Below are 12,500 nucleotides of genomic sequence, written 5' to 3' on the forward strand. Positions count from 1 at the left end.
GCATTTCGATCCGTCTGAAGGACATTTAGGTCATTGCAATCGCTTCCAAGACAAAAGTAAGGATTAGGTATCAGTACAAACGATCTGCGATTTTAGAATGCTACAATCACGTGCAGCACTTAGAGCCGCAATTAATCGAATTTAAATGCGCTTTGCTGCAGTTGTTGTTCAGACTGCTATGTAAACTGCGTTCAACAGACATGGTTCTATAGGATTAGCGCTTGTTTAGCATCGATCGATCGTGTTCGTTGGCACGAAAAAATACTGGAAAACCAAACTGACAATGTACAAAGGTAGTCTACTATGGCGCATATAACGTAAGCCTAATCCTAGTACCTATACCAGTGGCCACCGGCTATTCTATCATAAAGCATCGTTGAATCATTCAACATAACCGTTGCTACGATATACGCTTGAACGACACCTACCGATCATACAAGAAACGCTCGATCATGCTTGATGGTCTGATGTACTAGTCCCTGGCAAACCGATACTCGTATATGAAATGCTACGCAGTAAACAGTAAAGCTAATCATAATGATAATTGAGTGTTTTTATTAACGTTTTTTTTAAATTTACCATCGAATAGTAACTATCGGCTTTTCAGCGGCAAATCCAATCTTAAAATCAGCTTGATGAAATAAAATTTATTTGTGTCAAACAATAAATAGCTCTATACTGTCCTTAAATTAAAATTCAGATTTACGATATATAAAACGAAATTCTGCATAATGAGATATGCTGCTCCGCTGGCAATCGTTCAAAACGCATCTCGGAAAGAAACATCCTGCAATGCTGCGACATTGTTGCATTTAACTTCCCTGAAAGATTAAGAATCAACGCTGCCGTTACCAGGCGCCTCCTTTTGCCTCCTCCGTGGTTGAGGTGAACCAGCAGGTGGTTTCCCTCGATCGATAACGGTTGCGGTGTGGTGGTCGTCGTCCGGATTCGTCACCGCAAGCCATACTAGTTGCGTACGATTGCGTATCTCGGTGGCATTAGCAGGTTGCTGACATGGCGCTGAGTGCCAGAAATGAAAACAACCGCCAGCCAACCTTTTCCCGCTCTCCGATGCAACCTCACACCGGTTATGCTAGCGAGAGACAGAGATAGAGCGAAACGTTGGCACATGGCTTTAGACTCGGAAGATCGATAGCGCCTCGACGACGACATTCCTCAGCCATTTGGTCGCATTTCCGTTCCGTCTCGTGCGCTTCGTTCCGCTGTTTTGTGTGTCCTTCAGCTACGGCGGGGTGTTTTAGCGGTGTCCTCGCTGACCTCTTACCGCTTAGGCACTCCCTAGTGCAGTGTACAAGTGTGTAAAAGAGTGTTAGACAACGAGACGAGAACCACTTCACGGTCACAACCGTTACCGAGGATCTCATCGATCGCGAGCTCCACTCAACCACACACACACACACACATACCACTGTCGATCGGATCGGAGCGATACGATGCGATGGTTCTGCGCAACTCGGACTACGGCCAAGCGGAATTTCGAGCAGCCGCAGCAGCAGCAGTAGATCTACTTTTTCTGGGGAACAGCAGGATCAGGTGCCGCTGTCAGACCGATTGCTGAACGATTCTCAGTGCTGCTCTCGGTGCGAGACGACGTGTTGTTGTAGTGTGTTGTTGTGTGTGGTGTGTGTGGTGTGTGTGCGCGCGCGCGTCCAGTCCAGTCGACAGGCACAAGGTTTCGTGGACCAACTCCGTGAAACCGTGTACGGGAAGTGGACTCCGGCGACGAAGGCATCAACAGAGACAACAAAGACAACGAGATACCAGAGAACAATATAGCGCCGTTTTGTTTGATGGCCACTAGAAGCCTGTCACGCCCGCAGTGAGAACAGGAATTCGAACGCCAGATACCCCGCCACGAGCATTGTCTTTCGTAAGCGACTTTCTACCGTCGGAAAAGTGCAGTGGCAGCGAAAAACTCGGGACCAGAGACTCTGAATAAAAAAACCAGGAGCAGACAGCAAAGTTTAAGTCGAAGATCGCACCAGCTAGCATCGAACCAGCGAAATCGTTCTGCGTACTATCTCGGAAGTGAGACGTTGGTACAGCGCTAGAGTGGCTGACGGTACAAGTGACAAGTCTAGTCTCCAAAAAAAAAGGTGATTTCAATGTCTATACCCTGTTCTGTTTACTCATCCACTACATCATCCTTTCTGCACGATCCAGAAATGGGACGATGGTCCTTTTCATCAGTATCAGTAACTAGAGCAGAGGCAAGATCTAGAGGATTAGACCATACGATCGTCTGACGTGACAGGACTTTTCATTGTATCAAACAATGGGCCACATCCACGCGTCACTAAAATGAGGACACACCAGTCTGTACCCCTCCCGCGCCGCATGCAGGCGCCACCGGGGTGATTGAGAGTCAAGCAAACGCCAGCCAAAAACCAGCGCATCCCGCAGACGAATGCGTAATGAATGCACACCACTGCCGTCAGACCATCAGATTGGCCACCACCAATCGACCATTCGGTGGTCTTTGTGGCCTTCCAAATGTGTGCCGCCCTACAAACGCGGCACTCGCGGGTACCGCAGATGGAATGCGCAAATGTCCCCTTTCTTTTGCCTCCGTCGGCTGCTCCACGCACATTCACGTTCGTGTCGTTCCGGCAGAGGGCGCCCTAGTACGGTCGCACCATCTTATAACCACTTCCTCCACCTGCTGCCGAATGTGAGATTAATTGCTTTGAAATGTATAGCACCATTGGCTATCTGAGCGACAGGGAAAGAGTGAGAGTGAGCGCGCAGACGCAGGCTAACCTTGAGCAAGGGAAAAGGGCCAAAGCCGAAACGTCCGGAACGTCGAATGAACCGCACGTTCAACCTGCGCGACTGTTTATTTCTAGCCCCGTCTCCCCGAAGGGAATCTTGAGCCGCGAGGAAAAGGATAGGGGAGACGAAAAAGGTCGAGAAAATGGTTGGGCCCGAGGGGGATGGTGTGAGCGACGAGGATCGCCCTTTGCGTCTGTGCGCAATGCGTCTGTTTGCGGCCGCGATACCAACGCGAACATCGTCGTGCCCTCGTGTTTTGGGGGACTGTCTCCTGTTGGACCGCCGCTGGTGATCGATTTCGAGCGAGCGAGCGAGCGAGCGTTACGTCACCAACACCAACACGATCGCACTGACGTTTCGACGGCGACAGCAGCGACGGCAGCGTGGCATGACATGAGACCACCGCCGCCGCCGTCGCCACACGGGCAGATCTTTCGGGTTTTCTGAACAGCTTCAGTTTTTGGCCATTTCCAAAAATAATCATCTCCACACACACACACACAATTGCAAGAGAATCGAATGGCGCAGCGCCATCGCGGACCGGTACTCCACACACAAGCAAAGGGATAACGAGTGGAGAGGATTTTTGGGGTGTGCGATGAGAAGCAGTTGGGGAGTCTGGTGAAAATATGTGGAAAGTCGGGGCCGCTTTTCGCTTCTTTTCTTTTTACTTTGAACGTTGTATGTTTTCGTTCGTTCGCCCTGTTTGACATGACAGATGGTGGGGCGAGCGTTGAGTATCGGTGCAGAATAAGGGGAAGGAGGGGGAGGGGAGGCTTCCTCTACCAATCGTAGTAGCCAATCGTGGAACCATAACCTATCATGGAAGCTGTGGCTAGCGGCACAGCACACTCGGATGCGAAATGATTTCACGTCGTTCGACATCTGTTGCTGCTGCTGCTGCTGTTGTTGTTGTTGTTGTTGTTGCTGTTGGGTCGCCATGCTGGTGGTTAGCTTATTTCCGGTGCGTGCGTCATTCCAGGCGGATCTGACACACGGAACAGCACGCGGTCCAATGATGGTAATGGTGCCAATTGTTTACCGCAAACCGCCGGTACGCGTTACTGAATGAATGGCGTCATGCCAGTCGCCCACCTCCCCGCATGCTGTAAGGTGTTTTCTTCCGCTTTTCCACCTACCCCAAAACACACACACACACACACACAATCTAACAACCGTGTACAACAAACAGGAAACGGATGTGTGAGATGAAAAGCGGGTCAACACCGATCGAGTGAATACTACCCCCGTGCCCCTCTACACTGCCTCTACGAGGGGTGGGAAAGGTGAATGGATTGTCAATTGAAGCGCCTAAAACCGTCTGCTGCCGGAAGTGGGAAGTGTCAGCGCCGGTGAAAGTGATACCCCTGACCCTAACCTCGATTCTTACCGATGCGCGAGAAGGGTGGACGCAAGCACACGCACACAAACCGGTCAGATGGACGACGTTTTGTTTTGATGGTCATGGTTGGTGGTTTCGGTTGCCAAAGCATTTCGCGCTAAACCGAGATCCGATCGCACCGCTTGCCGTGTGTGCGATTGATTGTGCGTGTGTTCCGCATGCAATAAGCCGGTCCTTCTCGAGAGCGCAGGCGAAAACTAAGCGGAAGAGGGTGCTAATTGAACCACGCGAAGAATGTGAACTCATTGATGCATTACCGATCAATCGGTACAGTTCGGTGTGGTGCAGGACGGAAAAGACTAAAGCGTAGTGGTGAAAAACGGAACTGGCAGCGTGCCTGTCTTGGTAGGTGCGTACGTGTGTACGTACGTGGGGCGATCGCAGTTCAAGTGCAGCAATTACCCTGCAATTAAGTTTCACATTGAACCATCGCCACGCCAGAGTGTTGACATTAGCGCAGGGAATGGACGAGGATTTGTTATAGCTATAAACCTAACGCATGATCGACCATTTCTAATTTCCTTCTTTATCGTTCTCTTTGCCTTCCGTTTGTCACGGAACAACAGGTGACGAACTAGTTACAGCACACAAAGCACAAGCAGACAAGCAAGCAAGCAGCAAGCAGGAGAAGCAGCATCACTGAAAAGCGGATAGAAAGCACCGCGCACCATCAGCATCGGTTCAGCGGAGAAAAACTAGAAGGTCCAAAAAGGAAAAGACCTTGAGTTGCGCTACAGAACTTCACAATTTAAGCTCACAGCAAGAGGAAAGAAAGACCAGCTCAACATGATTCACGTGGACGAGACAGACCCGATGGGAGGTAAGCAAATGATGATTCCCCCGGCCGTTGCGGGCTTGGTTGCGTTGATATGTATTGACGTTCTGTGGCATTTCGTATTGTAATCTGCTTTGTGTTGTGCTCTAATTTTGTCACGCAAAAAATGGAAAACCATGGCATACTGTCACTCGAGCTGTCAGCTCATTACAATAACAACGTTCTTGCGAATGTGAGCGTTGCTACAGCTTGCTTGGGTAACTCTTTTTCTTTCCATTTTGGCATCTCCAAACGATCTTGCTTATGCGTTCCATGTGCGAGCAGAACAAGATTTTGATTTATCGTAGCAAATGGAGAATGAAAAATGGAGAAATTTACCAGGCGCCTCCATTTGGATACCAGGCGCCTCCATTGACAGTTAGTGCGGCCGGTGCGATGATAAACGCGACTCGCGGTGGTGTGGAGGTGGTGTGGTGCAGTGCACTGAATGTGTTTATAATTCAACGAGAGCATTACCATTAAAAGAAGAGCATCCTCTTGTAATTCTCTTTAACAAATTTCCCCGTACGTTGCAAACAGCGAAAAAATAAAGCAAAATACGTCGCAATAGACGCATCACTAGTGGCCGGTGCCGGCGTACCTACGTACTGTCGACCGTCTGCTCTGCTTGTCAGGTTGCCGTTGTGTGCAATTGTGGCATATGGCTACCGCCGCTGCGTGCCTTCCGATGTAAACACACAATTTATTTTAAAACAATTTGCACATACATTCTCGCCCCTTTTTTGCTGTTGTTGTGCTGTGTGGGTGACAGCCGAACACTCGCGCCAAAGTGGGGGATAGTACAGTAAATTAGCAAACACGGCAAGAGAACACATCTGGCCCCGGACTGGGCCCAGATCCTTCTACTTGGTGGGTCGGATGGGGGGGACGGAGCATCCACCCACGATACCGAGGAGAGCACGGATGTCACACACAAGTTGTGGTGGCGATTTGTGCGTCGAAAGGCCAAGGCAAAAATGCCAATGCTTTCAGCGCATTAATTTACATGCTGCTTCTCGGTTTAGTGGGCAGGTGGGTCGGTCGGTCGGTGCTGGTGTCGTGACACCAGTGACATAAGCTTCAAACGAAGAAAAGTGGAGAAAATTATTGAGCGACGAATACTGTCGCTTCGATCTTCGTTTGTGACCTTTCGCTCTTTGGAATGTCGCGTTTGGAAGAAAATTAGCAAAGCATTATCCTCTTTTCCACGATTTTCCGTTCGATTACGATTTCTGATCATCTCATCAACAATCTTTAGTAGATGATCAGACCATATATGGCCTGCTCTGCGACGGTTCGGTGGCATTGTTTCGAGTTCGATTTCGCGAAATATTACGATAGAGGAGCCCAAGTACAATTGATTTCAATTGATTCTACAAAATCATATATCCTCCAACTCCTCACGTTCACACTCGCATCTATCACACTCAACTGATCGCTAAAGCAGGGTCATAGATCCGGGTCCGGGAGCGAAGCTACTGGTGATGATTGATGCAAGCAAGCTAAACATGGCTCGCTTCTGCTGTTTGGTTCGTCCCGAAAAGATGTTAGTTCCGCCCAGGTTGCGTTCCTCCTCCTCCTCCTAAACACACCCGAAGATGGATGATACTACCAGTTCGGATTGAGGGGTTTTTTGGCGCTCGCCTGCAGTCGGGCATGGCTGGCGAGGCGGGCGGGTGGGTGGCAAGTGAATGAATTTGATTGAGCTGAACAACATCGTGCACCGTGGCCTCGGCCAAGGCAAGGTGCATTGGACTTGCTTATTTTTCTTGCTGCTTCCCCCCTTCTCCTCGTTGTCTCCTTGTAGCCTTGATTTTTTTTTTCGTTTCTTCATCACGAAAGTGAGGTTAGGTACGGCCAATGGCCACACAGCATTAAAAAAACGATGGCGGTTTAAAAACAAATCCTTCAACCCCAGGTTACACGGTTAGCGCACAGCTCTCCATTCAACGTGTATGTGTGTGTGTGTGTGTTCGCTGATACGGCTCATTGAGATTGCAACCGATTCCCGAAATAACGATCAAGCAGCAACCATGGTTTTTTTGGCCATGGTGGACGACAGAGAAGACAAAAAGGCGACACATGAGGCACAGGAAATGACGCTTTAGCTTTACCCGCAAGTGCACACCCAATGCCGGCAATAAACGACAACGTTGGCGTTGACCAGCACCTCCCACCACCCTTTAAAACCATCCGAGAGGGCGTTGATCGTGACCAGAAGCACCACCACAGCACGGTCAAGGTCACACGGAAAGGGTTGCACACTTCCCCCGGGGATGGGATGCAGTTTGGCGATGATTTAATTAGAATCACAATATTTGCTCAACACTGGTGCAACCGAGTTCAGTGGCGCTGGTTTCTGCTGTGCTTTGATGTTCTAATTTGGTTCGCATCGGATGCACCATACGCCATTTAATGCTGCAATGCAATGGTTTACATTTCATCGGTCATCGTCTCGAAAAGGAAAAAACACACATTCCCATTCGACAGGCCATTTTGAAACGGATGTTTATCGGTTTAACCGTTACATTCCACGATCGTTGTCACATCGTATGGTCTGCTATGATCGTTTATTGAAATTAGCACGCTGGACCGCAGTGGGTTTGATTGAGTTGACACATTTGTCACCCTGTGTCTAGGGCTAAGGCGTCCTGTTGCCAAAGCATTCCTGCTCTCCATTTACGGTTGTCAAAGCGCAATTTACCGATTTGTTTCGGCGATTCGACGCGACGGGCTCCTACAAGTGAACATCGAAACGAAACAAGTCCTTGCCCCGTGAGCCAAGTGGTAGCGGTTCTGCTTGAGGATTCGGTTGGTCTTGTGCCAACAACGATTTCCTCAATTTAAAGCTGTTTGGCTGTTGCCAGCGCAAGTGCCAACCGTGGACCGCGCGACAGGGAAATGATCGAGCGACTTAATTTGGCCATTCACGTGTGTCCACCAGCCACCAGCCTGTCCACTGCCCGAGCCACCACCGCTATAAATCTCGGGTGAAGGCTGACTCACCATTGATACGAACGTTTTGGGCGATCACGCAGAGAGTGAGGTACTAATCGCATGCGGTAGGAGCGTTCACTACGGAACGCACACCGATTAGACGCTTGACGTAGATCGCGTTTGATTTGTTGATCGTGGACCAGTGTAAACAGAACGCACGGTGATGCGAGATAACTAAGCTGAATAAGAAAAACTAGAGACGATCTAGAGACGATTCTGATTTTGTTTGCGTCTTAAGCTTCTGTTCGGTGGTGCGTCGTAGCTCGTGAAGTGAACGATAATTTGTGGTCGGATCAAGCACCTAGCGGATAGCGGGCAAGACGGACTGCGTGGGCTGCAGACTCTGGCGGTCATCTAACGTTCATTACGGACCGCGTCTTCGATGGTAAAGTTTGAATTGCGTTTTCCTATTCTTGAACTTCTGTTTCCTTTGTGGTGTATTATTTTTCTTTCACACTTAAATGATTAAATTATATTATTACTCGTATAGCAAGCCGTTTCTCAGTATAGTATATTTGTATAATATTTTTATGATGTTTTTTACAGGGTGTAATCGTAGTAGATTATGGCATGGTTTTCTTATATCCCCATGGATTCCCAATTTTTAAACCTAATTGTATTCCTTTAAGAATATTGAAATAGTCTTGGTTTTTTGGTCATAAATTAGAAAACATTTTCTGTAAATCAAACCATTTTTAATAACCATTTAATCTTGTAATGTTGAGCTGCAAGCAGAAGCGAAACGTTTACTAGTTGCCGCCCAGAAGTCTACTTTGTACCTTACCTCTCATCTGCCAATGCCAACTGCCAGAGGCAACTTAACGTTCAGTCTGATGGTTTGTTTGGAAGAGACGAGGATCAGTTCGAAAGTGAAACTGCATCAGCTAATCACCCTTGGCGCACAGCAGCGCAACACGCCGTCACTAACGCTATTGTACTCGAAGAAATAATAGCAGCACATGCAAATTGTCTGATCCGTTCTTTCCATTTCCCTCTGTTTCTCTTTTGCAGATGTGCCACCGGCGTTCCCGTACCGGGAGGTGGAGATACAGCGTGGCGTCGACGCCAAACAGTTGTACGAGCTCAGCACCGAACTCGGCAGGTCAGTAGTGACGTCTAGTAGAGACGTGTGTGGTTGTGGACGTGGAAGACAGACACACTGCACTGGCGCCCTAAATTTAGAACCATTCGCGAACGAGCGAGCAAGCGAGCAAACCGTGTCCGTGTCCGTGGACCTCGGTCGATTGTCCATCTTTCATCACGCGGCACGGCAATTCGCACGAAACATTCCATTTGGCAAAAGGGCAAAGGCGTGCTGGTGGTGATGGTGGTGGTGGTGCTGTGTGGCCAACAGACGTGGCATTTGCTGCTCTCCAAAGCACCGCCACGCACCTGTTAGTGTCATCGTCAGTGGTGGTGGTGGTGGTGCTGAGACGTCATTCGTGTCGCCAGCGCTTGTAGAGGTCGGTCCGGCATTGAGGTATCACGTGGTGTACCGATGTAGTATCGAGTGTCACACCCAGATCGATGGCAAAAGGAGGCACGTGTCGGCACAAAATTGCATTAGTCCCCGGCTCACCTTCCACCCGGGGCCCGTTCCATCCAGGTGTTCATTGGCTAGTCAATGAGGAGAAAAGAACATAACTTATAAGCCGTGGCCACACGGGGCGAAAACTCTAGCGCAAACGAAAAAATTAATGCCAAAACGTTTACGCTTGCCGTTTACATGCTGTCAAACGATTATTGGTCCGTGGAGCGTAAAACCTAGCGTAAAAGCTTTTTGCAAACGGTAGGGCTCACAATATGTTCTTTTTGTGGTTTACATCGACAGTGAGTGATCATTGCTAGTGTATTCAATCCTTTTCTTCAAAAAAACGATTTTAATTTCCTCAACCCGGCCATGTAAACATATCGAAGCGCAAAAGTTTTGGCATTAATTTTTTCGTTTGCGCTAGAGTTTTCGCCCCGTGTGGCCACGGCTATAATGTTAAAGCATCGACTGGTTCTCAATCTATCCAGGGCACTCTTCATCTTAATGGCGTCATCCTACCAAACCCAAATCTAGGGCGCCAGTCAGAGGCGATTGAAACGTTCGAGTTTCAATTACCTCACATCGACATCATCGACTTCGATGATTAATGTCAATGCTAAAGTACGGCAGCAGCCGCAAGTCAGTCCTCCGTATTGGTCTGCTCCATGGTTGCGTTGGCCTACATCGGCGTCGGCGATCGCGAACTAATGATGGCAGCCGGACTGTCCAAATACCAGTCCAGGACGATGTGTCTTGGCAGCAGGTTGGAAAGGGGAGAAGGCCACGCCACCTCCACGCTCACTGGAATGTGATCTTCTCGGATTTGTTTCGTCGCGCCATCTTGGCGTCTCCTGTCAACCGTTGTTCGATCAACTTCGGTCCACGCGGTCCCCGGAATGTTAATGCTTCTTCTCGTAGCGTAGATTAAGCAAATTCCATACCGAACGTCTGTCGTCGGTGGGGTCGGTGACCAGGCCCGGACCGCGGTTTTAGGCCACAATTCACGTTGATGATCGTTTTGAGATTCCATTTCGCCTTTCGCTCGCAACGTTACAGGGGGAAGTTTGGCGTGGTGTACAAGTGCAAGGAAAAGTCGACCGGCGTCCGGCTGGCGGCCAAATTTATCCAGATCGTCAAGAAGGGTGACCGGCGGAACATCGAGCGGGAGGTGCACATGATGAACGTTCTGCATCACGCCAAGATCGCCCAGCTGTATGCGGCGTTCGAGTTCGATCGGACGTTCTGCGTCATGATGGAGCTGTAAGTAAGGGAGGAAAGGTGGGGGGGACTTAGGCTAGTAGCTGGTTCGGTGGTGGCAATAAATTTTCATCTCCCTCCCTTAGCGTGGAAGGTGGTGAACTGTTCGATCGGGTGCTGGACGAGAAGTTCATCCTGACGGAGCGAGCTTGCTCGATCTTTATGCGGCAGATCTGTGATGCGGTCGCGTACATACACGGTAACAACATTATCCACCTGGACATGAAGCCCGAGAACATCCTGTGCCTGACGGAGAGCGGTAATCGGATCAAGATTATTGACTTCGGGCTGGCCCGGGAGTACGATCCGGACAATAAGCTGCAGGTGCTGTTCGGGACGCCCGAGTTTGTGGCGCCCGAGGTGGTCAACTTCGAGGCGATCTCGTTTGCGACCGACATGTGGAGTGTCGGGGTGATCGCTTATGTGCTGTAAGTATCTCTCGCGTGCCTTTTCCTACCCCATGTTGCATGTTATTAATTATTTGTTCTTTCGTTCGCGGCGCAGTGTTTCAGGTTTGTCGCCATTCGCTGGTGAGGACGATATTCAGACCATGGGCAATATCACGATCGGACGGTACGATTTTCTCGATGAAGCGTTCGACAACGTGTCCGAAGAGGCGATCGATTTCATCAACCGCTGTCTGGTGAAGGAACAGAAGTAAGTACAGAATTGACTAGCAATTACCGAGAAGTTTCGTAAAAATTAAAAAAAAAAAACAGTCTATTCATATTTAAATTCCAAAATAATTCATATTCACCTCTTGTCACCTATTCACAGAGAACGTCTGACGGCCGAGGATGCACTGAAGCACAAATGGATCAAGCGGAAACCACAGTACACGCCAACCAATCGGCGACCTTCGATCACCACCTTCAAGCCGGTTTTACTAGAGAGCAACAACAACAGCAGTAATGTCACAGTAAGGCTGAACGCAGAAACTAAGAAATATGCGTGCCCTAGCGCTAACAATACACCGTTCATTGACCGCCCGCAGAGCAACGAGATCGACAAGGACAATCTGAAGGAGCTGGTGGGAAAGTGGAACGAAACGCCCAACAATCGTTACACCTTCGAGCAGGACACGGAAAACATCATCTCACCGGCGGGCGATTCGGTGCAGCTTCGGCGGCCAACCCTGCCCGAGCTGGCCGGTCTGCCCAATCCGGGTAGCCGCCGTGGTAGCATAGCCCGGGGTAAGCTGTGATCGCGCGCCATTGCCTTGGGTGCTTCCTGTTGTTTTTTTCTTCTTCGTTGCGTTGCGACATTCCAGTTACCAGTTACCGCAATCGTTTCCATCCATCCATCGTCATCACCAGCACGATCATTGTCATCATCATCATCACCGGCATCGCGAGGAGGGGCTAAGCTAAGCGATTTTGCGAATCAAACTAACTAACCGAAGCAAAATGCGCGCGCTCAGCGTTGTGGCAGATTGGCATTCCCAGGGATTCGCTATCGTGCTGCAACCCTTCCATTCTCCCGTCCATGGTTGTCATTGCTTCGCAACGGCTTTGCTCATGATCAGCAGCATCCTCATGTAGATACCATCTCGGCGCCATCTTGATCTTGTACAAATAGTCCCAGGGAAAGGGGAGGGAGGGTAAAGTGGCATCGACTAGACTAACTCTCGTCTTGTGTCTTTCTCCTTCCTTTTTCTCCCTTTTTGTCTCTCTCTCTCTCCCTCACACACAAACGCAACACACACA

At 49.4% G+C, this 12,500-nt stretch overlaps 1 protein-coding gene across 2 annotated transcripts in view; it reads left to right on the forward strand.

Moving 5' to 3' along the window:
• Nucleotides 1–1,565: 1,565 nt before the first annotated feature.
• LOC125954043 (calcium/calmodulin-dependent protein kinase type II delta 2 chain) overlaps nt 1,566–12,500 on the forward strand; it is a 14,704-nt gene continuing 3,769 nt past the window's right edge. For both annotated transcript variants that reach the window (XM_049684016.1, XM_049684017.1), the window contains exons 1-8: nt 1,566–2,117; nt 4,762–5,015; nt 9,018–9,108; nt 10,594–10,797; nt 10,881–11,222; nt 11,299–11,451; nt 11,572–11,713; nt 11,789–11,987. In XM_049684016.1, coding sequence (XP_049539973.1) covers nt 4,982–5,015; nt 9,018–9,108; nt 10,594–10,797; nt 10,881–11,222; nt 11,299–11,451; nt 11,572–11,713; nt 11,789–11,987 — 1,165 coding nt within the window. In that variant the 5' untranslated portion in view covers nt 1,566–2,117; nt 4,762–4,981. The remainder of the gene's footprint in view (nt 2,118–4,761; nt 5,016–9,017; nt 9,109–10,593; nt 10,798–10,880; nt 11,223–11,298; nt 11,452–11,571; nt 11,714–11,788; nt 11,988–12,500) is intronic.

The sequence above is a fragment of the Anopheles darlingi genome, chromosome 3 (genome assembly GCF_943734745.1).
Source record: "Anopheles darlingi chromosome 3, idAnoDarlMG_H_01, whole genome shotgun sequence".
Classification (NCBI taxonomy): Eukaryota; Metazoa; Arthropoda; class Insecta; order Diptera; family Culicidae; genus Anopheles; species Anopheles darlingi.